Source organism: Porites lutea, chromosome 3 (genome assembly GCF_958299795.1).
Source record: "Porites lutea chromosome 3, jaPorLute2.1, whole genome shotgun sequence".
NCBI classification, from domain to species: Eukaryota; Metazoa; Cnidaria; class Anthozoa; order Scleractinia; family Poritidae; genus Porites; species Porites lutea.
The window spans coordinates 48624680-48652614 of record NC_133203.1 but is presented as its reverse complement, the minus strand read 5'-3'; the positions used below and the strand labels follow the sequence as shown (position 1 = coordinate 48652614).

Genomic DNA, 27935 nt, shown 5'->3' with positions numbered 1-27935 from the left:
AACCGCACAAAGATGGCGGCGGCTCGTTCGGTGGTTCAGTGGGTAATCTTCACTCGCTTGGTACGGAACGAAATTTCTGCATGTAAACCCAACGAAAAGTTGTTCCTCGTTCTAGGATCTATATACCGCCCTTCATGTAAACAGCTCCCAACACAAAGAAAAGCCGGGGCATTTGTTTTATTTACGCGATGCGCATGCACCAAACCACAGCATTCACTCGTGTGAGTCTTACTTCACTTTACGCCCAGTGCTCGCGCGCGGGAACACCAATTTCACTTTATGATGAGAGATCGAAGACCAAACCTTCAATACTGAGGTACCTACCGTTACAACAAGCGCCTTTTTATCCTCGTCGCTTACTGTCATGTTCATGAATGCTCTGGTTATTTCAAGTGGCGTGCTTTCGATCTCTACGCGTCTACCATAGAAGGTCTAAACACAAGCATACAAATTATATTTTTTAGGAGTTGCTTTGCTTTATGACTTGATACCCGCTACTGGGCCCTTACCGTTACAATTCGTTTTTGTGCTACCAACCTCTGAGTTTGGGGAGGTATCTTTTCGTTATGCTGTAGAGTCTTTTAAGTCTGCGAAGGAACCCTCACGGGTGACCATTCAAAGGAAAACTATTGAACACTAGTTTTCTGGGTTCTGGGGTGCTGTTTATTATGCTGTTCAACGAGGTTCTAACTTTTGAGTCTGTGAATGAAATCCTGAAGTGTACCTGTTTAAATGAAACTGAGCTGCTTTGCTGTATGTTAAAGCAGTGGGCTTTTCCGCTGTTCAAGGCAGTATTTTAGCTATGTAGTATGTACACAAACTGATACCGAACAGAGTTTTACAATACTTTGGCATCACAGAAAAATACGGACGCTGCTGAGTGGGTAGCTGTTATACGAATTGAGCTGAAAAAAGAGAATTTTTAACGGAGAGCTGAGATTTGAGAGACAGAGTAGCAAGAACTTAACGCTCGATAAAAAGATGGTCAACTATTGAACTTTTTCCAGTAATGTTTTTCCCTTGCGATTACTTACAGTCGTGTTGAGGTCTTCTTGTAATGTGTCATGTGTGATTTCTCTGAAATCAAAGAAAACGAAAAATCATTACACATGCCAAAGAGGCAAGTTTATTTAAGCCGTCGACTCTCCTGTGAATCTTTACCAAACAGCTGAAATAGTTTTTTTCAGGGAGAGAAATTTCGAAGCAGAAATTTTAAGTGTTCAAGACAAAATATACTCCCAAAAATTACGCGATGCGCGTAATTTCATTTACAGGCAGAGTAGGACTCTGGACCTTCTCTTTGCCGCTTCGCCTCCAGACACTCTTTTTTCCTTGGACCTGCCTCTCTCCCAGGCCCCACTCCTTGCTTTTACCTGTCGTGCATGGTATCATGGGTATCATTGCATGCATTGTTTTTCATCTTCCGATGACACCCTACTTTCTTTGTCTACTGCAGGAGAGTGGAGCCTGGGGACGACACAGTTATTTCCGTCACTTCTCGGCAGGATTAGCTCAGTCGGTAGAGCGCTTGACAGCAGAGCGGGAAGTCACGGGTTCGATTCCCGGGGCAGGACCAATACCCAGGGCCTTAAAATAACTGAGTACAGTGATGCAGCTGTTTAAGGGTTCATGTTTTAGTTTGGGTGCTGCTGCAAGACATTTCTGACCTTATTTGGCTATCGTGAATGGTACAACACACTTATTTCAAAATTCGTGAGTTCTGTTTCACCTGCTTCAAGTTAGAGTATATTTCAAAGTTCTTCAAATAAAAAGATAATTATTGATATTTAGATATGAACTTAAATTCAGAAGTATACGGCCTATAAATTGTGGTTTTAGAAGTTTGAAAGGCATTTTAGTATGTTTTGAAAGCTTTACCTAGTATATAAAGTAAGTCCTGTGGACAGGTCTGAATTTTTTGGGTTAGTATCTTAAGAACAGTAGTTCAGGTCTCAGGTTCATTTGTCCATGGGAATTTTGCGGAAAAATGCGTTTTGAAGCTAGTCAAGCCGTTTTCTAGTCATTGCCTAGCTATAAAGAGCCAAAACTTACCACAAAGCTATTGGCAGGTCATACATTTCACGGCTTTCTGATCCACATTCTAAATATCAGCTTGCGAAGTTCGGACATATGCAGAAATCAAAATTTCGAGTTTTTGGGTTTAAAAGTGAGACAGCAGTCTTGACTTTTTCTTTTTGCTTTCTTTCCTCCCCTTTTCTTTCGCTTTCATTGCCTCCTTTTTTTTTCTTTTGCTGGGCATTTAGTAGGCTTCATTTTGGTTGGGAGAAGTTTTTGGGAGAGCTTTATGATCTTAGGATTAGATGAAAGGAAAGTAAGTGGGTAGTGTAACAAGATTTTCTTGGAAAATTTTTAGGTCAATGTGACATGTCCCTTTTTTTCCTTTTTCTCCGGTCTCCTTGACTGTCTCATGCTCATTCTAGTATGGTTTGAAAGATCTCTTCACCCTACCCAAGGCAGTGGGTAAAGTTGTCCTTGGCATTTAAAACTGATGACGTCACAAGCGGTAGAAGAGAGCTGGATCTGCAAGGGCAGTTACGGGCAGTTGAGGGGCAAATGGGTTTTAATAAAAGACAGTCCAAATCCAAGCCCTAAGAAGTACCTCTCTAAGGGGCTTTCTTACAGCATGTTCATCAAAGTCTGTGGTTGCCATCAGCCCATTAAAAAATTTATCAATGGAAAATATAGTCTCCTTTGCAGTCATTTTAAGCGTTGTCACGCAACCCTCCTTCCTGCGGAGCGTTGTGTGATGACCCTAAAATCACTTGCGAAGGATACTATGGAGAACATTACTTGAAATACAATGTACTTTTTTTCTTTTACCAGGCAAACGCTTTGGTGAACAGCCTTATTGGAGAAAGCCGAATTTCAACATTAGGTCTGCTAGTTGTAGATGAGGTAATTAACAAGGCTAGCATATAATTTACCCACAGTAATAATTATGAATCATGAAACCTGATGGAAATATATCACGGTGACCTAACCTGCACCAGTTCCTCTGAGGCTCCTTATGACAACATTCAGCAAATAAGTTTATGCTCAACTGGACTTGAGGGAACGCTACAATGCTACAACTATCACTAGTTTTAAGCTTTCTTTGACCTTCAGTGTGCAATCTTAAGTGAGTAAACAAAGTGGTTTTTCAAAGTGGCTATTGTATTGTTTTGCACAAAATGTATGCCAGAAATTCATAGCCTACTTTACAGATTTTGGGATACTTAGATGCTCTCCACATTTAAGGGCACTACATTTAAAAGGGTTTCTTTGATTTTAAACCCTCACTCTGGCCAGTAGCTTGATTTGAATTTTTTTGGCAGTGCCTAAAAGTTCAACTCCTCAGCCCCACTTGATTATTTATTTGCCATCTTCTTGCTTGACAAGCCAAAAGACTTTGTCTACAAAGGGGTGTGGAGACCCTTAGCTTCCTATGCAGATAATAGCTTGTAGCACATGACCTCCCCTGTGAGTGGCCAAAAGAACTTCTGTGTAGAAGGTTAGGAATCTGCAGCCTGCTGGCTGTAGGGACAAATAAGATAATTCTGGCTGTTGTTAATGATAACAACTAGTAGCATATCCAGTGGGTCGGCTCTGCGGGTGCACACCCTTCAAACAAAACCAGGACTCATTAGAGCAGGGATTTTTGTTTATAAGCCGTGCTTAACTACTGTTCAGCTGAAATTTTCACAATAACATTCATTTGAAAGCATGAAAATAAAACTTGCTTAGCATGCACTTTGCCTTTCAACCATCTCATAACAAGATTGTTCAAATTTGTAACTTTGAAGAAAGCGAGAAACTATTACATGTAACACACCTTCATCACCCTGAGTGCAGAAGATTGGAACCCTGCCCTCCCCCACTCCCCATCCCCATAGGAAAAATCCATCAACTGTATCTCTTTTATGAGTAATGCAATTTTGCTTGGTAAAGGATATTGGGAAAAATGTATCAACAATGCTGTTGTCCCAGGTGCAAAGAAAGTCAGTTTTACAACCTGCCATTCGGGCAAGCTGTAGCTAGCATGTACTAGCCTACAAGTCATTTTAACTAGGCCCAAAACCTTTTTTTATTTGCAGGATTGATTACAATCCTTTTGTAATTTGAATTTCCCCAAAAAACAGCACTTGCCCGTCGGGCAAGTTAAGAACAAAAATCATTAGCTTGATAGCAAAATCCACTAGCTCCGGGCTATCGGACATGACTTTCTTTGCACGCTGTGACCCATTTTTGTTTCTCTGTCAAAATTGGTTACTTAAGTTTTTTTGTGGTCTAAAATCCTTTTAACATCTCTTGTACTGCACCAATTTAGCTGCACATGTTAGGTGAAGCAGGAAGAGGAGCTACGTTAGAGATGTGTTTAGCCAAGGTCCTTTTTGCTTCTTGTAAGTACAGACTTTTCTGCCTCAAAGCAGTTTGAGTTCAGAATGTAAAAATATAAAATATGGTACAGTAGAACCTCGATTTAACGAAGGGCCATGGGCGCGGCAAAATTTGTTCGCCATATTGAGGTTTCATTATAATTATTGAGGTTCTTTTTCATACATTTTACTATTACTTGGGTAAAGAAAATTGTTCATTATACTGAGGACTTTGTTACATGGAGGTTCGTTATTTTGAGGTTCCACTGTATGTAATGTTCTAGTATATACACACTCAGTGATCTTGGTAATTCAAGCAATCTGATTGGTTAGCTATCTCGGACTGTGACGGTATATTCACGGCGCTAGGCAGTGAATATAAAGCAGAACAAAATCGCTGTCATGAACTGGGTGTTTTGCCAAAGTTTCATAGTGAAGCCTTTTTGAAAATACACGAATATCCAAGTGCTGATGACTTTGAAGGCAAGAAAAGACTTCATGGTACATAAACAGCATGGTTTATGGTGAAGTGGTTTACTGTAGCTATTCATCTCAGGCTCAGTTAATATTGTCGAATAATCCAATTAATTATTCAAAAATATTAACTTCGCCTTCGGCGAATAAGTGTTAAATCTACACAGCCATGAAAGTCTTGTTTTTATTTATTTCTTCATTTTATAGCCACTACTCAGATTATTGGTATGAGTGCAACTCTGAGTAACATTGCAGACTTGAAGGAGTTTTTAAAGGCTGAGGTGTATTCAAATGATTTCAGGCCGGTATGACATTTAGTTATGACATTTTTTGAACTGTCCAAAGACTGAGGGAGCTTTCCATTTGTCAGAACTGACCGGCCAGGACATTCCCTTCATAATGAGAATTTTAGTTTTAATGAAAGAGCTCTCCAGTCAGATCAGTCAAATGCTAAATAGTATGCACGAACGAAATCGTTTTTCATCAAAAACTCTTGGAAAAAGCCTCTTCCATTTTCAAAATGAGTGGTGCAGCCATGGTCTGGCTTTTGGAAAGCGCCCTGAGTAGAAAATACAGGAGAAACACAAGAGACTTAAGGGTGATGACTTATGACTTAAGGGTAAACATTACAGAAGAATAAAATTGTCAACAAAGACACCTTTCGTATTAATTTATTATTCTCTTCCTATAATTATTTTTAAAAAATGACCACTTGACTAAATTTCCCACTTGAGAAAATGTTCTGATTTTGTGATTTATTCATATTAAAGACAGTTCATTAACGACAGTTAAAAGGAATGCACTGTGTTCTTAGCTAGGTACAGTATGTGAATGGGTACAATTTATCAATAGAAAGAATAAGAAAGGGGCTACTTTTTCTGTCAAAAATGGTATATAGACTGGTAAGGGGTTGGACCCTGGGGTGGAACCTGCCCCCTTAAAACTTTGATGAAAAACCTTCCTGGTAACAATTTTGGTAGTCCACAAGCATTTTAGCATTTATTTTCCTTTAGTTTACAATCTTCAATGTTTCATTAATTTTTCACTAGGAAATTATCCGGTCCAGTTGTCATGATAACACCTCTATATATTTGCAGCTTTGTTAAAGCATTTATTTGTATTTTAATGGTTGGTTTTTACCACTTTCATTCAGGTGGAGTTGAAAGAGTTTGTGAAGGTGGGGTGTGATATTTATAAAGTTCCAAAAGCTTCGGAAGATGAAGAAGATAATGGCAAACCATTTAGAAGAATTAGTAATAAACAGGTAAACTATGGTATTTGCATGTAGAGAATTAATAAGAGGCTATAATAAGTTTTTATTTATCCTGTTTTTGCTTTCACCATGCCATGTTGAACTAAATTTTTTGCAGAAATTCAATTTTGAGGATAGGAATTTTTTGTATTCTGCAAAAACTTATTTTGCAGTTGTGTAAGAATATTTTTTTTGTCTCTGAGGATTTATTTTTGCAAATTTCATCATCATTATCATCATCCTTTGGCCTCCGTAGTGCAGTCGGGACATTCGTAGAGATCTACATAACATACATACAAACATACTTTGGTTAAGGATTAACACAGCCATAGGCTAATGCGGACAAATGTTAACTAATTATTTACAGCGAAAATAAAATAATAGATTCATAAAATACATGTGAAAGTACACGTGCACAATTCCAATCAGTGAATTTTAAGTAAAAATTCAGATGGGTACTGTAATTCTAAGAATATAATATAATTATAAAATCGTCACTTTTCTTCACTTTCATAGTGGTCTTAAATGAAAACTCATAAACATCTTTAGAAAACCTACATAATATCTGTTGAAAATGGCCCTTCTTAGTTGTTTCACTAGTTTCACTACCTATACTGGATGCCAGAGGATGAGAGATGAATCTCTTTATCTGCCCGATAGCAGTGACCAGCAAACTGGATTTTTGCTTTTGATAGGACCCGGCCTTGCCTCTACTGGTTGTAAACACAAATGAAGAGCTTTTTCGGCAGGCTAATTTCTGAGACATTGCTTTGTTCTACAGGGCCAAAACAAGGAGCTATTACTTCGTGATCCTGATCAGTTACTAACCCTTGTGTTGGAAGTTATTCCTCGGCATTCATGTCTGGTGTTTTGTTCTACTAAGAAGAACTGCCAAAGTGTGGCCTTACTGCTGGTAAAATTTATGCCTAGGTAAAATGGATATAATTTTGCTGCCTCAAGAGATTCTATTCAATAAATGTCAATTCTTAAAGGTTATTAGATAGGTATACAATTGTGGAGAAAGCATTTGTCAGGGCTAACTTTGTAAGCCTGAAAATATCCGTATCCAACTCTGCATATACAGGTATTTTTGTATACTCCTTTCTAATCCATTTTTGCATCCCATCCCGTCGGACGTAGAGAATTCCTCTGAAGCTGGACTTCTAATAGCCTGTTCCAGGCGTCTTAGTAGTGGAGTTGCAGCGCGAAGTCAATCAGAGAGCAGGAAAAAATAAGGAGAAGAAAAGGGGAGAGGGGGAGAGAGGAGGTTCCTTTGCTCGCAACCAGCAACTCAACCCCTTCGCTGTTTTTCCTCTCACATCTGTCCGATCTCTTTGCGTCGTCCCTAAAATCTGAACGCCTGGAACAGGCTAGACTTTAAAGAACCCCTCTCTCCACTAAATCAAAGTATTTTTTTGAAGGGCTTATAGCGTTGGTCGGGGGTGGCGGGGGGGAGGGAAAGAAAAAATATTTTTCTCGCTTCCTCTCAAATCGTCAACGAAAGTAGATTTGACACTCATTCAAAATGTCCCCCCGAAACTGATAGCGCTGGATCTCGACAATCTGAGGGAAAAATAAGGGACTGTGAAATAGTCAATGTTGTCCTTGTTTTAACCTTTTAGGGTCGCTTATTTAAACGAAGTTTATCTTAGACCGCTGTTTAAGACAATCTGTGGACCACTAGATCTGCTTGTGAATGCATGGGTTATTCAAAGTAGAAACTTGGACAGAAACGGTAAATGAACAGATGTTTCCCTATGACAGTACGCTCCTTGTATACTGTTAGGATCAGGGGCAAGCGGGGGGCATGGGAGATGAATAAAAAAAGAAAGAAAGAAGGCAAACGACATAATGAGCAAGAAAACTTGTGAAATAGTCTTGTGTTTTACTTTTTGTAGTAATAGTGATAATTCCATTCTTTACCATGAGGGCCCAGTTGTTCGAAGGCCGATTAGAGCTTAACCCGGCTTTCTTTTTCTTGTGTTCAAAATCATTTTCTCGAATAATTTTAGCCCTCTGTTATTTTTAGAGCTTCCAGTCATCAACTTGTAGACAAAAACAATTAAAGCTGAAATGCTTTTTAAGCTTTCAAATCTGAATTCAAATCTTGCACTAACCCTGTGTTATCTTAACCCAGCTTTGAACAACTCCGCCCTGTAGGAAAAATATAGCACTAATGCTAGTGGGGTCGAGCAAATGCGTGAAACAAATACTCTAAAAAATAACAGGGTTAAGAATTCCAGCTGACGGGAGCATGGCTCAGGAACTACCGTGAACAAATACAGCTAGCTGTCACGGCGGGACTAGTCTCCTAGTCAAATAATAGATAAATAATTATTTCCGACATCATCGAACTTTGTAGCTGCATGTTTCTACATTTTCAGGGAAATGTGCCAAGTAAAAGCGAAAGAGAGACATGACCTAATGAAAGCTCTTTACAATGAAGCGAGCGGCCTTTGTCCTGTTTTAAAACAGACTATTCCATTTGGTGTAGCATACCATCACAGTGGACTGACCATGGATGAACGTAAACTCATTGAAGACGGTTATAGTCAGGGTGTGCTGTCTCTTCTCACGTGTACTTCTACGCTGGCAGCTGGGGTTAATTTACCAGCGAAGAGGTTTGATTTCGAAGTTTTGATCAAGTTTCTGTGTCGGTCCGTGGTTACAATACCCTGCTAGCAGAGTCGCTTCGATCTTTCCTAGATGAGTCGAACGGAAGATCGAGGGAGACTCTGTTCGGAGGGTATTGTTACAATCCTAAAGCTTGACCATTGGAATGAAACCTGCTAATAAAATGTAATATTTCCCTGTGGTACTGATTTTTATGCTGTACAAGGTGTCGATTGTAACTTCTGTTTGGGGAATGAAATCCTTAAGGATGACCATTTAAATGAAAGGCTTCTGTACAAGGTTGTCAGTTTTAACTTTTGAGTCTGTGGATGAAGTCTTGAAGTGTGACCACTTAAATGAAAGTTACTGAGCAGTATTTCCTGTGGTACTTCTACTATGCTGTACAAGGTGGTACTAATTCTATGAATTAGAAAGCCTTAATTGTGACCATTCAATCGAAAGATATTGCACAGTACTTTTTTTTCATTCTGTTCACTCTGCTGTGCGTTTTGTTTGTAGCTTTGAACACCATAGGTGAAATCAGAAAATGCACTGGCCCAAATGAATTTGGTATGGTGCCGTTGTCACATACTGGAAAACCATAATTCTCATAACTGTTTGTTATTTTCAGGGTTATCGTCCGTGCTCCTTATGTTGGAAGTGCGTTGCTGAGTCAAAGTCAATACAAACAGATGATTGGACGAGCGGGGCGAGCTGGGATTGACACGTCAGGAGAAAGTATTCTAATCATCAAAGATGCTGACAAACCCAAGGTGAGTGAATGAATGAATGAATGAAGCTTTATTTGATCTCGGGTTTGATGAGGTTGATTAGATCTCTAGCAAAAATGCCAGAGTTGAGAGGCTTTGCCCCCTTTGTAATAGATCCGAAATTGGTGATGAATTCCACTATTTGTTGAAATGTACTCACTCATCACTTTCTCATATAAGGGCTATCTTCTTGGAGAGCCCATACTCGATAAATAGTAATTTTACGAATATGTCTTGCAAGGCACTATTTTTATATATCATGTCTATGTGTGATGAAAACATCATAAATCTTAGTGCCTCTTATATTGAAAATATTCTAAATTGTTATATATCCGAACTCTAATTTAACTTTCTTACCATACGAGTAGCGTAGAAGCTGTACATAGCCAAGTACTTTTTCTTTTTATGTTAATATTCAATCTATAGTTGTGGCTCCTTTCTTTCTTACTTAACTTTTACTTTACTTTGTTTCATTTGTAATTATATTGATTGTTTTGGTACTGTGAAGATTTCAGTACCAAAACAATCAACATAATTGTCGAAAGTCAATATAGTTGCTAATAAGCCGAGAAAAAAAAAAAATAATAGAGAAAGAAAGGGAAATCCAAAAACTTGTTTACAGTATAAAGCCTTAAATTACGTGATATATCTATTTACAATAAAAAGCCTAATTACATAATAGAATATGGATATTATTGAGAATTAGCCAGAACTTTGGCTGGCGGACTGCTTCTTTAAAAGCTGACAATGTACTTAGGTAAACTTAACCCGGTGTCCAGTCGGTAAACATTAGGAAGCTTTGGCAGCAACGGCGACGGAAACGAGAACGTAACTATTTTCAAGGTCAATTGCATTCTTACTAAGATAATCACTGACAAAAAAATCACTAAAAAGGGGGAAAATTAAATAGCGTTCACAATGTGTTAATGACGAATATTTGTATAATAGTTGAATAATAGTTGTAAATAATAATAGTTCTAAATAATATCAGTTGTAAATAATATTTTAAGAGGAGGCCTCCAATCACCTAAGGGTGGTTTTAGTTAATAGTTGCCTCAATAGTTGTAAATAATATTTTAAGAGGAGGCCTCCAATCACCTAAGGGTGGTTTTACGGAGATTCCTCTAAAATGAAGGTCAAAACCTCAAAATACATTAAATAACATACAGCTAAAAACTGAGACTACAACTAAGGTTTAACACTATAACTAAGATTAAACATACTAACTACGGTTCAACTGATTTAATAAAAACTGTTTTAGTTTGTGTTTAATAATCGTTTTTGGCATCAAAAGCTAGAACGAAGATTAAAATACTTACTTCGGTTAAAAATGGTGTGATGAAAACTGTTTGATATTAAGCAAAGCAACAACTCTGCATGTTCTTTTCACTTGATTCGCCCTGTGCGTGATGAGGAAGTGAAATTCTGTAATGTGACATCTCATAGGGGACGCAGATGTACGAAAATGAAATTTTGCTCCTCTTTCTGAACTTGTATGCGTCCGTAATAACTTGATTCCAAGAGAATTCACTTGATATTTGATATACATGTATCACGCGAGTTGGATATCGCTGGATATTGCGGGCCTCGTTCTCTGTTTGCAAAAAGAACTCATAATATTTAGTTATATTGACCTCATGCGTGGTCAATAACACATACGTGTATATCTTGACTAGTCACTCGTGGTAAGTGACGCATGTATATTTTAGCTAACATCAGCGCTGCTCCGTTGGTAAATAAAAGTGCTGAATACGCAAATCGTTGACAGGTTGATGCACAGCTCGTGATGAGAACAAAAGAGATCGAAACAGTTAGGATGTACAACCCAAACCTGCACATTAAAGAGCACAATGGTATTTTCGAGCTGGCCTCAAAGAAAAAATGACTACTTCTACTGACGCTAATCTATCTGCGACATACCCCACGGTAATTTTTTGACGAATTATATGGCAAATGTTAGCAAACTATTTTCTTGTCCTCTCAAAAGGTTGTACTGAAAAAAAAAAGGTTATAGATAATGTTCTTCTGCAAGAAGCTTTCCATTGTTCATTCGATGCTTCCAAAGTCACTTTATACAAGTTCCGCTGGCTTTTATTCCACTGTTACTGTAAACGCTCGTGGTCATTTTAGGAATCTGTGAAGACAGCCAGCTGGATGAAAATATCTCTAGATGTTGTTGCAACTTGGTCCGCTGCTGATCCTCCTAACGCTTCTAGAACTTGAAGGTTCCTTCGTCATTCCCGGTGCTTCGTTCGCCTCCGTCTTTCTTTTTGTTCCGTGCAAAAACAAGACAATTACAGTGAAATAAGTTTTAGAAATAGCCTCAACATGGCCGTTTCTACTTTGTAACTATATTTAAATTTTATAGTTTAATCAGCAGATTATATTCGTCGATTCATTGATGTCGCTAAAAAGATGATAGTTTATAGGGTAACACAATAACTGGTAATCCAGCCGTACTTCTTGGTTAACAAATAAGGACAGTAACAAATGATTAAGATAAGCTTAACCGGTAAGAATTCCAACTCATGACTGGAGGCAACCCATTTGGCTATTTACAAGCGTGGCTAAGGATTTGAACTTGGGACTACCTAGAACAAATTCAGCTAGCGGTCAGGGCAGGAATAGAAATCGGGGCCTTGGATTGCAAGTTTAACTCTCTAACCGCTCGGAAACGCTACCTCCTACGTGGTCAACATAGGCGCGGCAGGCATACTGCAAACTTTTTTATGCTTCTAGATTACTGATACGTTTTAGAAATAGTCTCAAGTCCAAGCGTACGCAACGACACCCCAAATTAGTTAGTTTATTCTGGTCTAAATGATGTGGAGCTTTGTTAGGTTGTGTTTGTGGTTGTGTTAAAAGGGTCGGAAATTATTTGCATCCACATTTATGTTGTAGAGCTCTAGGGGAACTGGATCTGTAACAATGTTTAAGCTCAATGTAAGAGCCCTTTTAGAGTTAGCAAATTATGTGAAAATTTCCTAGGAACTGAAACTCTTTACATTTTTTTAAAATGACATTTTGCCACTTGCTTTCTGACCTATAGCGTAGTAAACCACGGCATTTTTGAAGTTTGGTTATGTGGAAGAAATGTAAAATGGTGCTTACTCTTCAGTTAAAAACAAACTGTTTAACCATTTTCAAACAAAACAAAGCAAAGCGAACCAAGCAAACAATGGTATCAACAACAACAACAACAACAACAACAATAAAACAGCTAACATTCACCAAGTGACTTAAAAAATCTAGCGTACCAAATGCATATCATTCTTCTTGTTCAACGGGCTGTCTTCTTCTTCTTCTTCTTCTTCCTCCTCTGGGTATTCCTTCCCTCCGAGACTGTTCATCGCCGCCTTGACGGTTTCCATTAAACCTCGACCTCGTTAAGTTCCTGCTTTTCTCTATCACGTACAAAAAGAGAATTTGAAGAACACAGACTACAAAAGTAAACACAACTATCAAGATACATGTGTCCATGATGGACTGCATTTTGCTCCAAAAAGCGCGAGTTTTGCACTGGGGACTCGTAAATTTGCAACTGGTTGCGGGGCTCGTTTGTTCCACTCATCAACCCAAGCCGGGGTCAATTTTTAATAGTTTGGTGGGGTAAGGAAAGGCTTAATAAAAAGGAAATGCTTATCATTTTCAAATCATGAAATCATGAAAAAGAAATTCCATAGAATAACATGTTCAAGCCTCGGGGGGGCTAGTTCTTCCCCTAAATACCTGTACGAGTATGCGTCGCCAAATGAGCTCGTTAGTTTATTACTCACGATCTAGAACGAGGTATTGAAAATTTGCCTGTTTCTAGGACGAGGTATCTTTCATCGAGGATCCAAAATTGGAGACCTGAGCAACATTTACCCACCCAGAACCTACTCGAGTTAATACCCCCGGGCCTCAAGTCAACTCCCGATAAACCGTGTGTAGCTTTTGATCTTCTCATTTACCGGACCTTTGTAAGATTATCTTTTGAGGGATTACTTCTAGTACTACTTGGAGTATGGTAACATTTCCTCATGTTATCACGTTCACGGTTTGTATACTTGTTTATCGACCATATGTGTTCCGATTCCAGTCACGTGATAAAGTACAGGTTTCTTTCAATTTTCACGTTATTCGAATGTGCATGAACGCATAACCTCCCAAACGACAAAGGAAATAGTTTCTCTAAATAAACAACAGTTTCTCTCAGATTTTATCCGAAAACGAATATTTTTTACTTCAGATTGGCCATCCGCCCACACCCCGAATCCGATGATAAAGGCCGCCGAAAACACAACATTTCGAGTGGACACGTGACATTATCCTGTCGCGCTGTTTCCACCTGGCTCCTCTTTTAGGCCTAATAGCACGTCTCTAATAGCAAGTCAATTTTGCTTGTATAAAGTTAAATGTTCAAGCGCATGCTTCAATTAACTCAGAAGACTACTTAGCACAATCAGAATGGTTAATTTCAGGGGAATCTAACGACTTTCTTCGGTAAACATGGTAAAATAAATGTTCGAAGGGGCAAATATTAGGGACCTTTAGCATCAGGTTTTTCGTGGGAAACGGCAAACCGCAAACCGCAAACCGCAAAATGTCACGTGACCAAGGCCTTGCGGTCACGTTTGCAGTTTGCAGTTCACGTTTGAACCGCAGGAAGGGCTTCCAGCGGTAAGTGATTTACGGCAAGGTTTTTTGCCACAAAAAATTGTACAGCCTCGCGTTTAAAGGTATGAACGAGCTTTTTGTATCCGTCTGCGATGTGTTTGTCGGATTTTTGATCTCGAATCAATGAATCATTGCTGAGTTTTGGGCGATTAAAGTGATGCACTTTCGACTTGATGAAAACAACATGGCGGCCGTAATCAATGCCGGAACGCGTAGTTCAAATCAATTTTATATTCCTTTCTGCCGTACTAACAAAGGAAAGTATTCTGTTCCAATCCAGAGTTAAATTTTTTTTTCTATCTTGTTTCTGAATTCATAACTTAACTCAGTCTCTGTTTGGTTCCTATTTTTAACGTATCACTCCGAGAATATCATTTTATTTTACTTATCTCTTTTAGACTGGGGAGCCCAGGCTTCATAAAGCCTTCTGGTTTCCTCTGGGCTCCCTTGCAACCTTACAATTCCTATATGTATTCTTGCATTGTACTGTATTTTGGCTAAATAAAAATGAACTGAACTGAACTGAACTGAACTGAACGCCTTGCTAAAGTTTGAAATCTCGGCAACGCGAAACTGCAAGCCTAGAAATTTCTGAAGCTCGAGAAAGGCTAGAAATTTCTGGATTACCATTCCATTCGTCCATGATATTCGCGGAATTTTTCTTCTAATTTACGAATGGATATTGTGGTTTTCAGATTTTATTATCAAGATATTGTGATTAATATTGTAAAAGGCCTCCTTAAAATTTCGGTATTAAGACAAAACGTGCCCTAGAATATTCCAATGAAAGTACGTCTACTACACGTCCGCGAACTCTTTTGACCGGACCGGCAACATGGTAACTGAAAGTTTTGGATGAGACGAAAGAGCCACCTAAAAATCCCGGGACGACCAAGGTTGTCCTAAGACATCCGGACAGAAGGATAAGATAAAAAGGGATAAGAAAAACGCGCGGGAGCTGTACTGCACGTGCTGCACGTGCTGCACGCTGTACTGCACGTGCTGCACGTGCTGCACGTGTACTGCACGTGCCGACTGCGCTACCATCTTGTTGTAAAGCTTCTCATTTCATATTATCCACAAGAACATACAGTTTCCGTTTCCTTTCGACTTATCCTTTCGTTCCCTGAGAATAGTTAGTATGCCCAGGGTGATTAATAAAAACCCGAATGGTTCAGGGTGAGTGAATGGTGTTGTTTTTTGATGTATATATTTTTATATGAAATATCACTTCATCAGCTATCTATGCCTGTAGGAAGATGGCACCTACTTTTGAGACTGTAAAAAATCCTATGATGTGACCATTCAAATGAAACCTGTTGGGCAGCACTTTCACATGGTGCTCTTGGTTTTAAGCATTTTTACTAAATGAAATTTGGAAATTTTGTGTAATTTTTTTTTTAGGCACTCACGTCTAAGAGTGAATTAGAAAAGGTTAACACTCGGAACAACCGCGGCGCCGGTTTACCCAAGTGCTACGCGGCTTTACAAATAGCTATGCTTGTCAACTTGCGGTTATCGGTACCCACAGTGAATCTAAGCTGAGCTTGCAGACTAGCATTTCCGCCGCAATCAGAGTATTAAACACAGGTCACCAAACATTAGGTGACTGAAAATTACAAATTCAGTCGTACTGAAGCAAAATTTGAGAACGCCATTGCAAGTTCAGCATGCATTACTACATGATTACACGCTATAAGCTGCGTGCAATGAAACTTTGAGGGTGTTTTTAGCGTGATAGTGGACTCTTTTTCAGGTTAAGATTAAGGAAGTTCTAAAGCGACAGATAAGCTAATCTAATAGAGTATGAAAACTGTAATAGAAAAGCGCCCATTATGTTTCAGTCGCGTCCGACTTTTGACACCTCGACCAAAGGTCGGACTCGTTTCAATCACTGACAACAGGAAACTGATAGATAGATAGATAGATAGATAAAACCTTTATTTGAACGTAAAATTATTTCGACCAGATAAGGCGAATTGGGGACACTAAATAAACTATACTATTGAAATGCTAAAAACGAAACAAAGCGAGTAGACTTGCCCACAAGTCGAGTTTTCTGAGCGACGAAGTCGGGAAAACGGCCGATGACCCAGTGGTAGAACGGACTTCCTGAAAGTCTAGAAACTGAACCTGTTTGGATCTCTCTCTTGTGAACGTGCAGCCGCGTTTGTTTGATCTAGCCGCAGTTTTTTGCATGGTAACAAGAGGCTCGCCTATGCCTTCGCCTTCCTCGTCAAAGGAAGTGTTCTGAAGAAGACAAGGGAATTATTCAGGGACTCAACACCTTATTTGTTTGTTTTTAATTTTTTCTGTTTTTTTTTTTTTTTCTGTCATGTAGACTCGATTTCCTCCGTTTTCTCGATTTCTGGTCTTCCCTTGACTGGTAATCGAGCCTACTGAAAGTGGTGCGAGAACTTACTGTGTATAAACCCAGCTATTTTTATAGGTTGGATCTGATTTGGATATGTGTCGTATCCTTGTAGAAGAGTAGTCATGCACCAGTTTTGGAACTCACAGGTTTATTCCGTACACTGTAAACTGCTTACTGTACACTCCTGAACACTGTAGACTCCGAGAATCCAAAACACCTGGTAACTTATTCTACTCTATCTTGATGGTTTTAGTTTATAAACCTAGTAAAAACTAACGAAATAAAGTTCAGACGTTTCAGCGACATCATGACGCCAATATCATTAGTTTTTGCTTGTATATACTTACAAAATAATGTCCTTTTTAGTTCCGTGTTTATTTGCACTTCGTCGCGCTATTTTAGCGCCTTTAAGCCCCAGTATTCTCATATAAATTCTCCATACTGATCTCCATACATTTCTTAAAAGAATTAGTTGAGAGAGTTTGATAACAGATCAAAGCATTTTCTCTTTAGTGATCATTTTATTAACTCTCATAACCATTCATCTTTGCAACATATGGATATTGTTAGGAGAAAATTGATGTTGGTCACCCTTGAGACTTAAAGGGTTAACATGTCCACGCTGTAACGCTTTAACTTTGGGCGGAATGCAAAAAACGCTCATTCAAAACTTTTCAAAAATAAAAGAGGTCATTATCGATGCAAGGGCTAGCACATTCCCTCCTGAGGAGATCTTGTTTATGAAAACAAGAAGTAATAATCCCCTCATGATGATGAATGGTCATTTACGAGTATAACTACCAATACTGACCTCGAACGAGGTTTTCATATTGTTATATTTGTTACAGATTAGTCACCTGTTCTCAGGTCCTTTGGAGAGCTGTCGCAGCAGCTTGCTGCATGAAAATGGCAAAGGGTTACGGGTGTTGCTTCTTACTCTTGTTGGATTAAAGGTAGGCCTAATGCTCGTCAGTCAAGGATTTGAAATGTTATGTGAATATGGCTGGCTGCCCATTCTTCAGGTGTGGGGAAAATAGGCGAAGCCGGAAAAATGTGCGGAAAGTCGTCGGCAAGGAAAGTCAGTGCGCCATGTGCCTCATAACTCCACGTACACACTCTAAAACAAGGCGAACATCCCAGGCCTACTGAATTCACGAGTTAATGAATACGGAAGGGTAGGAAATAGGTTCTGCGGTTCACGTATTTCTAGTTTTAATTAATTAAACGTTTAAACCTTTGAAAGGGACCACCAAAAGAAACTGTAATAGAACAGGTGATCAATTACCGGAACTGAGAGCTTAAGAGCTGTAGTAATTGAAATTTCTCACTACCCTAAGCCTTGATATCTGTGTTGATAAAAATATTAGCTTTCCGTCTTTCGTTTCTTAACTAGCTTTGCTCAACTGTTGATGAACTTAAGCAGTTCATGCAGAACACTCTGCTGTTTGTACAGTCACCTGCGCAGTCAGTTGACATAGATAAAGAGCTTAAAACATCACTTGAGTCACTACAACAACTCGGACATGTCATAGTAACTAACACAGCACAGAGCAGGAATATAGAAGTCACCCATCTGGGACAGGCCACATTTAAAGGTGCGTTTCTTAGCGGCAAATACTTGCGGACGTGTCCTAGTACACAATAATATAAGCGCTGGGGTTATACAACTTCGTAAGTGGTATGGGGTGGGGGAGGGGGGGGGGGGGGGCTTATATCCGGGGGTTTTATAACCGGACTAAAAAAGCGTTTCAAAACAAGCTATAAAGTAGTGCTGATCAAAATACCTTTTAAATTAAGTCATTTTTTTAAGGTCGTAAAAAATTGAATTCACGTTGTTTTAAGCAGCTATATCACGATCTTTCGGTTTTACATCAAAATCCTAATAACATATTGGAAAGCCTGAAATAACTCTATTACTGAACCTCAACTTTAAGCGTGTGTCTTTTGCCAGCAATAACCAGGATGGAAATGGATTGCAAACCGTGGAACAATTTGGGCCAGCTTTTGCAAGTTAAACCATTCTGTTGTAAAAAAAATGACCAAAAAGCGATCGTGCCATTTTTTCTTTCGATAAAATGAATTGGTATCTTTTTTTTGGAGTTCTTAATTATAGAAGAGATGACTGAGTTATAATTTTAGCTCCGTTTTCACCAAAAAATGTGGAACTCGCTTTGACATGGGTACTTCAACTTTAGCGGCAGTCTTAGGGACATAAAAACATAATTTAAGCAACCACTGCTCCTTTGACACCGTTAATTGCACTTACGTGTGTGGCAACATTGCCTTTGCAGGGTGCATTGATGTGGAGAGCAGTCCTGTGATCTATCGCGAGGTAACAAGAGCACTGGAGAACTTGGTACTAACCAATGAACTGCATCTGCTTTATCTTGTGACGCCGCTGGACATCAGGGATTCAATTGAGCCGCAATGGATGACTTATTTTAAACAGGTACGGATCAGACAGAAATACGCAAAGAAATCAGCCGGAATGTGAAAATTACGCGTCGCGTAAAAAGGAATCCTTTAAACTTAATTTAAAAACCAGAATGTAGATGTTCCAACCAATGATTTGCTTGCGCCCTCATTGATCAATGAGGTCAATGACATCATCCTCTGTCTCTACCAATATTTGAAAGAGGAAACAAATTATCGCCTAGCCTGAATTTCAACCGATTACTTCGAGTCGTTTTTACTCCCTCGAGGAGAAAACGACTCGAAGCAATCGGATGATATTTAGGCTAATTGTCACCGGAAGTTTTTTTTTTGTTAAAAAAACTTTGACTTTAGTGGGAACGAGTTTGTCTCAATGGGATGGTGGAATTTACGGTTAACGGTAAACATTTTGGCTTTTTACGGTCAACAGTCACTATTTCTTCCGTTTATATTAACAGACACCTAAACAAAATCAGATGGTTTTAAAATATTAAAATTAGGTTCCATATTAGTTGAAAAACCTTTTTAAGGACGGTAGTATAGGTCTCTAAGGATTTTTTTGAGTGGAAAAAGAGGCAGAAATAGGGTCCATCGAACACGTGGCTACTTTTGTATCTTTGTAATGTCTTTTGTGATCATGATTGTCTCGTTCACGTCTTATATGATTTCATTACAGGTGTTGTCTTTGGGTGATTCAGAACAGCGAGTGGCTGAATTGGTTGGAGCCACAGAAAGCTTATTATCGAGAAGAGCTACAGGTCAACGGGTCAAGAAGGTACAAGACTAGTATTGCTCTTTTCTTCTCGAAAATTTGCTTTCTTCTTTAGCCCCTCTAACTTGCCTAATCGTGTAGCATTCTACACAGACGTTTTTTGGGCGTGTCAAGCAATCGATGGAAAAGGATTTTGTGACGAGTCAAAAGAGAGTTTATCAAGGCGCTTGAATCTTATGTTGGTCTTTGTCATACAATCTTTTAACTTTGTCATGCTTTCTGTTTTAGTATTTTCTCTTGTCATTTAGGGAGATTGGTAGCTGGCAGGGGGTTACCAAGGGAACAAAATAACTGCCTTGGGGGCACTTAAGTAAAGAAACCAGTTATCGTGAGGTCATCGCTAAAATCCTGTCTTGCCGCTCTTTGTAGGACGACAGTGAAGAAGCTTCCGTCAAGAGGTTCTACTTAACTCTCATCCTGTACAAACTGATGAAAGAGAACACCATCTGGGACGTTGCTAGTTTGTTTAACGTGACACGAGGATTTGTGCAGAATCTTTTAACTTCAGCCTCATCATTTGCTTCATGCATGGTGCATTTCACTCAGGTACGTCTAACCAGTATTAGTAGGATTAATCGCCCATTACGAGAATAAACCACAAACACCGGTATTTCAGTAAACTGATTAAATAATGGCCTCGTCTTGCAAACTTGCGAAAAAAGAAATAATTCAAGTCCAGCCTGACAAATTCGGTGTCTTGAATTTCGATAGTTTGAGCCCAATTCCTCCTACTTCACCTTTCAGTAAACGAACTAAAATGGCAACTTCGCATGCTAAATGATCCTGTATGTTTAACAAAACTTTAAGGCCAATGCGAACTCTACATCTACTGGACTCTTTATGCGGAATTATCGTTTTCCAAAGATTGAGAAATGGTGTATCTTTGATTTTGCAAACAGAAAGTGGTGAAAGTTTTGTTAGTGGAAAATGCGAATAGAACGTTATATTTCCAGCTCTTTAGTAGGAGACTTTGTTTTTACAGTTACCGACGGGCTAAAAATTCCACGAATGCGAGTTTTAATCGAGTTTCCTAAAGCCATAACAGGTTATCACACTACCCCGGCGGTCAGAGGTACAGGGGATTCAAACAGCCAATCAGAACTCGTAGTAAAACACATGATCCGTGTTAAGCGCGGGAAAACGCGGGCGACTAAGTGACGTTTGGATTTGTTTTCAATTCTTATTGGCTGAGAAAGTGGCGGGAGATTTTAAGCTAATCACAAACTGCATTTGTATACCAAACTAAACGAAATACTCATTCACGGACAGTCCTTTTGTCTCCAAAGATACAAGACTTCGTACATTCCTTATCTGTATGATTCGGACAAATCCATAATTCGAACAGTTGAGTCTGTCCCTTTGGTTTCCATACTAATGAGGTTCAACCGTTTTTGAAAACTGTTCTACAATGATTAATGACAACAGGAACTGTATGGTTTATGACCTTGTGATGTCACTCCACAGGAGCTGCAGGAGTTTTGGGGAGTGAATTTACTACTTGAGGCCATGGTTAAGAAGTTATCCTACACTGCTACCTTGGAGCTTGTTCCTCTTATGGAGGTCCCTGGTGTCAAGCAGGTCAATAGAGATTTATTTCTTTCGCTTCCAAAAAAAGGCCCTTTCCGTGAAGTGTTTTTTTTCTGGGAGGGGGACGCGGGGTCGGGTAAGGGGACTAGTAAAGCCGTATAGAAATGCATCTGCTTCTTTAGGTTCAACTAACAGGGGTCGTGACGGGTCAAGTTTGTCCAACAGTGGTGAAATCTGCAATCAAGTCTCCTGAATTAGTTCTTAGTTGCCCTGACCTTAGAAGAACTCGATGCTGATTTTGACTGTTTAGTACTTTTTTGCATTGAAGAGTACTTGTGTTCATGTCTTTTGACGTATAACGTAACATAAAACCTGCTTTTGCTACCACCAGACAATTTAAAGGGCTTATATCCAAGTCTCTCAGTTTTTTCAAGGCTGTTACATTTTGCATTATTACATTTCGGTTTTTAAAAAGTTATTTTCATTTTTCGTCAAACTAGTTTCATTTCGCGTTAAAACGTTGTTACGTTGTGGGTCAAAAGTTGTTACATTTCGAGTTAATGTTACATTTTGCACCAAAAGTTGTTACATCTTGTGTTATTGTAAAAGATTTGAACCCAGGAGTCATTTCATAAGTAGGTTGAGTATGATCATCCGGGTGAACGTAGTCCTTAATAGGACTGTTGTTGCTGACAGTGACTGATGTTTTGACAACCTGTGCGGTAGTCATCTTCAGAGTCAAAGTGAGTTGTATCACGTCAGTTGATGGTATTAAACTCTGGTTATTGACCTGATTGGTTAATTAAGTCGCGACGTTATTGGTCGTCTGTCAGTTTAGTATTGATGTTATTAGCTATGAAGGCTCGTAATGTCATTGGTGCGTTTCGATCCGTCTATTGTCACAGATAAACTGTCGTTTATAGTTAGTCAAATTTTCAGTTGTCCAGTCGTTCTGTCGTAGTTAGTCTTGTGTTATTGTTGCATTTTACGTCAATTGTACTTTCTGTGGTGTACCACTACCTGATTGGTCAGTGGTGATGATTATATTTCTTTGTTCTCTGCAGGCTCGTGCACGCCAGTTATTCAAAGCAGGCTATAAAAGCCTTACCAGTCTGGCCTGGGCCGATGTTAAGAGCGACTGTCTGTAAATATCGACCAAAATCGTCTTTTTGTGGTACAAGTTCAAAATTCGAATTTCGCTCATTTTTGGCTCATCGATAACCCTTAATGAGTAATGAAACATGCTGTAGTTAGTTTTCCCAAATAACGTATTCTTTTGTTAAAATTCGAGAAAACTCATTTTGCCCGTTCGGAGCTCAAAATCCACTTCCGGTAAAACGAAATTTTACACAAATTTCACTGACTCGTACGTCAAACTACAAAGATTTGGCAGCCTTTGAAGAACACGAATAGTTTTTATGACCCTTTCTTTCTCATAAGACGATAAATTTGTGAAAGCTGTAATAAGTTTGTGGCCAAAAAGGTATTGTTAAAAATAGGCCCTATTGACAATATCACCGGTTCAAAATTATAGGGTTGAAATAATGTAAATTTTTACAATGCGCTATAACTTAGAATTTCGCAAATTGACTTTCTACGGTTTAAATAGGCCCCAATATATCAGAAAATCGAAACAAATCTCTGGGCAAAGGATTTTAAGTAGCCCGCAAGACGCCCAGTTCAACCCTAATTTTGCGAAAAATCGCGACATTCCACTGATTAAAAATAGCGTGACACGGCCCGTCACGCCAGCGGTGTTAACGACAGATTCACTTTCAACATTCTATTCAACACTGATCACATACCGAATTCCAGCACACAATCTATATTACATCTTTCAATACATCTATCTTATTTAGAAGAGTCATTTTGTTTGGATACAATATATAGTGTAGAATTGCCCAAAAGTCGGCTTTTTGAGCGACGTCGGCAAGACGTCGACGACCGAGCCCAACGAAAACAAACTTTAAACAAGTACAGTGGTGTGTTTCACTAATTTAAGCATCCGTCAAAAGGCATAAATACGTCAAATTTAAGACGGGGATAACCAATACTAACTAATTCGAACAATGTTTTTTTCTTGCGAGTTTTCTCTTTCCGAGTAATTATGTATAAATATAGATGTACGTTTGGATGTGTTACTATCACGCTTATAAAGGTACATTGTAACGAACGTTTCAGAAAACGTTTTAACTCGTTTCGATCGACGATGAAATGCCATCATAAAAAACAAATCACCAAAAACTTTCCCCTACAGCAAAACGGAAAACAGAGAAAAAAGTGGCGTTTTACTAATGCTAAAGCAGGAATAGTTGCAGCGTGATCATGAGCTTTTAAAAATGGCAAATGCTCCTTAATGGACATCTATAGATCCCTTGCATCGCCATTGGAAAAAAACTCTCTGGCCCACTATGAACTAGCCTATTCCAGGCGTAGTGGACAGTGGATAGTGGATAGAGGACAGTGGCGCGAAATGGGGAACGGAGTAAAACAAACGTGGAAAAGAGTAAGAGGGAGAGAGTAGGAGGACCTTTCGCCCTCAATCCCTAACCCCGCCCCTTCACCATTTTTTCTAGCCCACTTTTATTTGCCTTTTCCCAACTATCTGAAGGCCTGTTACAGGTTACCTACGTCTTTCATTTACAAATTTTTATGGTATATAACGTATTTATTCGATTAACCGCCCTGGGCGCTTATTCGAGGTGGGTGCTTATTCGAGGCTGGGCGCTTATTAAATTTCGCCATTCTCAGCAAGTGTAGCATGTTTATTTTGCAACAAAACAATAAATGGTAATAACAAAAAGCGGAGATGTAACAAAGTAAGGTTTCTGTAAAATGCTCTGAAGAAAACTCCGTCTTCGGGAGGGTCTCTTATTATCTCTTATTTAAGTTTGTCTAGGAGGGAGTGGGGTGGTGGTGGGCGCTTATTCGAGGCTGGGCGCTTATTAACTGTTCTGCCTTTAGGAGGGGCGCTTATTCGAGGTGGGCGCTAATTTGAGGTTGGGCGCTTATTCGAATAAATACGGTATTCAACTTGAGCGTCGAGCACTTTTGGCGCTTTGTTATTGATCAGCAGGAACGGATTTGGTAGTACTAACTTTTCAACTGCTTTTAGACTGCGATTTTTTTTTTCTTTCTTTCTTGTTTTCTTTCTTTTATTTTTCCTTTGTCAGTTTCTATTTCGATCCTCTCTCCAGTCTCACTCACTCTGCCCCCCCCCCCTCCCTTTTTTTCCGAAAAAAACAACAACAACAACAATAAAAATAGGGAAACAAAATAGAGTATAATACTAAAGCTAAGAAGAATCTTGTAACGAACGAATGGGAACACCTAAAAAGGAAACTTTCCTCATCCTACGTAGCCTTAGTCCATGAAACGTGGACGCCCAAGCGGGCCTCCAAAACCTTAGCTTTGTCTTTGTCACAAACCGAATAAGACTGAAAGCCTTAGTCTGCTTTACGTAAGTACCGTGTAGATCTCCAGAAGAATTGTTTGCAGCCCGCCGTCAATTAACCCCAAAAGACTTCGCCTACTGCTGGTCAATATATAGGAAGGCTATTCCAAAGAACTGCTCCAGAAAAACTATTTTTCTTAGCATTTTTCTGGGGTATAGGAATGCCGAGTTTTCTGTGTCTCTTAACAAGTAATTAGAGATATTGCAACGTTCTGCCCTTGCTACGATCTACTATGCACTTAACAAGGCCCCTCAAGGTACTTAAGATATATGACACTCGCCTCATACACTCGCCTCTCACAGAACTTTGACGAAATGTTCCTAGCGGCAGAAAACGATGAGAGGAAGCTGTATCGCAGGCTTTTGGACACAAGGCTTTTCTACTATTTACATGGGTAAACCGGTCGCTCCACGGTTTGGGCAAATGGTGAGGAGAATTCAGGACTGATCAATTTTGATTCCGTTCGGTAATCGCGTTTACCATTTGCTTAAGTCAGTTTCGTTTAATGAAAAACGGCCGCGAAAGCCTGAAACTGATATTCAAAAAAGGTTTAAAGACATGAAATCCGAACTTCCGCCTGAAAGTTTCCAACCAGGAAGACCAGGAAAATAGGCGAATGCCTTTTCAGACGTTCCGTTTGTTTCAGGAATTTTCTACTGAAACGTCGAAAGCAACCCGAAACTGAGTTAATGGTAAGCCTGGCAAAGCACCAAAGTGTCCTCTTAGTTTGTTTTAATGGGTCATGTATATAGTCATGCGGTAGCTTCATGATTCATACACGTTGTCATACAAGTATCATGGGCGGATCCAGGATTTTTTTTAGGAGGGGGTGCACTCTACTTCAACACCAATAAACCACATAGTTTTTTTTCTTTGCAAAATACCAGTTGGATTATAAAACCGCAGGTCATCTCAGGGGAGGGGGGGGGGGGGGTGCGCACCCCCTGCACCCTCCCCCTAGATCCACCCCTGAGTATATAGGCTCCTCTTTGGCATCCACCTAGCTTTTTTTTTTCAGTTTTGAGAGCCCGCAAGGGTAAAAACTTCGAAAAGAACTATTGCACAACTACTTAGTCTAAAATATTTTTATTCTTTAAAATTGTTTCAAGGAAATTAGTTTTTATAAACCAAATGGCATTAATTGGCGATGATTTAATTCGTAAATATCTCTCAATGCAAAAATTCATTCAGTAATCAGTTTTAGTTTTTAGATTTTGTTCTCTTTATATACCATTTTTTGAGGGAAATCGCTAGTCTGAAACTGAACATGAAAGTGTGTGACGCTATCCCAGAAACCCTATATGTTGTATCTGAAGAAAATGCTGCAATCAATGAGAATCATAGGTTTACCGAACGATTTAATTTCGAATTGGCTTTTAATCTGCCTTTAAGTAAATTGTTTAAAGCATATCTTTCGGCAACACTGGCGTGACGGGCCGTGTCACGCTATTTTTAACCACTGCAATGTCGCGTTTTTTTTGCAAAATTAGGGTTGAACTCAACGTCTTGCGGGCTACTTAAAATCGTTTGCCCAGAGATTTGTTTCGATTTTCTGATAGATTGGGGCCTAGTTAAGCAGTAGAAAGTCAATTTTCGGAATTTTAAGTTATAGCGCATTGTAAAAATTTGCATTTTTTTTATCCCTATAATTTTGAACGGTAGAAATGGTCAATAGGGCCTATTTTTAACAAGCCTTTTTGGCCACAAAATTATTACAGCTTTCACAAATTTATCGTATTATAAGAAAAAAAGGGTCATAAAAACTATTCGTGTTTTTCAGAGGCTGCCAAATCGTTGTGGTTTGACGTACGAGTCAATGGAATTTGTGTAAAATTTCGCTTTACCGGAAGTGGATTTTGAGCTCTGAACGGGCAAAATGCGTTTTCTCGAATTTTAACAAAAGAATACGTTATTTGGGAAAACTAACTACAGCATGTTTCATTACTCATTAAGGGTTATCGATTAGCCAAAAATGAGCGAAATCAAATTTTGAACTTGTGCCGACCGTGGGTCGATATTTACGGAAAGCCGCTCTTAATTCCCTTATGACTGATATTGAGCACCTGTCAAGACGACAAGCCAATCAGATCGTGTCAGCTGCTAAGGTAAAACCGGTAAAACTGATTAAACTGAATGGATCTCTTGTTGCTGTTCGTGGGGTTGGGGTGTTGAGCGTACACACCTACGCACACTTTCTGTATTGCTTTTCAGAAAAATTTACAAGTTTTGTACACCCGCAAATAGCAATGGCTAATCTAAAGCGGGACATGCTTACGCAGCTAATTACAAGAGAGAAAGAAGAAAAAACAAATACAAAGAGACATGTTGCAGGATTTTTTGGCATAATTTCAGGAGAATCTATATGAGGCTAAGGTTAACTTAAGTTTGCTTGATTTTTCATTCAAACAAGTGTGAGCCAGTTGTCCGTTAGCCTGCGTGGCAAGCGCCGGTTAATGTTTTTTGGTTACGTTTTATATACGCAAAATTTCGTCCTTCACCCTGACAAATTTAACAAAACCGGCGCCTGTTACGCAGGCTAGTTGTCCGTTTGACGACAAAACAAAAACAACAGCGAAAGGGCAGGAAGAAAGTGATAATGTGAAAATAATCTTTAAGTTGCCAGATTTCAAAAGCTAGAGGTGACTGACCTCGCTAATAAGAGAAAGTTCAGAACCGGGAAATGGCAGTAAAATGGTATTTATTTTGTTTTTAGATGCTCTTAGAAGAGAAAGCGGACGCTTTGCGGGAAGAAGCAGAAGAGATGACAACTGTTCCAGAGAAACCGAACACATAGGACAAGTGATTTTCATGCCTTTAACTGAAGAAGTGAAAAGAAAAGAAAATAGTAATTATATGTTTATTGCAGAAAATGATAATTATAAGTATATCAGGGTTTTAGAGCACAGAATCGCCTCTGATACGAACGGCTCTACATGTGTCGAATTGCTGAAAGAAAATGAATACTTATCAAAGTTATTGTTTACTCAATTCACATAAATTTAACGCACATAAGATAAAATATTTTTCGAATTTGGCTTTGTAATATGTATGAAACTATTATATGCTCTATTTATTTTTTCATATAAGACGCGGAATTATGTTTTCGTCAGGACAGGTGAAAGCTTTCACACCAACTTAGAATGTTTAGATTGAACAAAGGGTAAATCAGTGAGTGGATTTTAATACATAGTTATAATTCTGAGCTTGAATTCGTAGTGACATGGAGTTAA

At 39.0% G+C, this 27935-nt stretch overlaps 1 protein-coding gene across 1 annotated transcript; it reads left to right on the top strand.

The window, feature by feature from the left end:
* The first annotated feature begins 12 nt into the window (after window positions 1–12).
* On the top strand, window positions 13–27499 carry LOC140932427 (helicase POLQ-like). Its single transcript, XM_073382037.1, has 17 exons — window positions 13–60; window positions 2845–2916; window positions 4328–4400; window positions 5058–5155; window positions 6004–6114; window positions 6884–7032; window positions 8487–8723; window positions 9347–9488; window positions 17367–17471; window positions 17912–18113; window positions 18810–18967; window positions 19628–19726; window positions 20093–20269; window positions 21188–21301; window positions 22315–22390; window positions 26734–26810; window positions 27419–27499. Exons 1-17 carry the CDS (start codon window positions 13–15, stop codon window positions 27497–27499), a joined length of 2019 nt encoding a protein of 672 aa, XP_073238138.1.
* The last annotated feature ends 436 nt before the right edge of the window (window positions 27500–27935 follow it).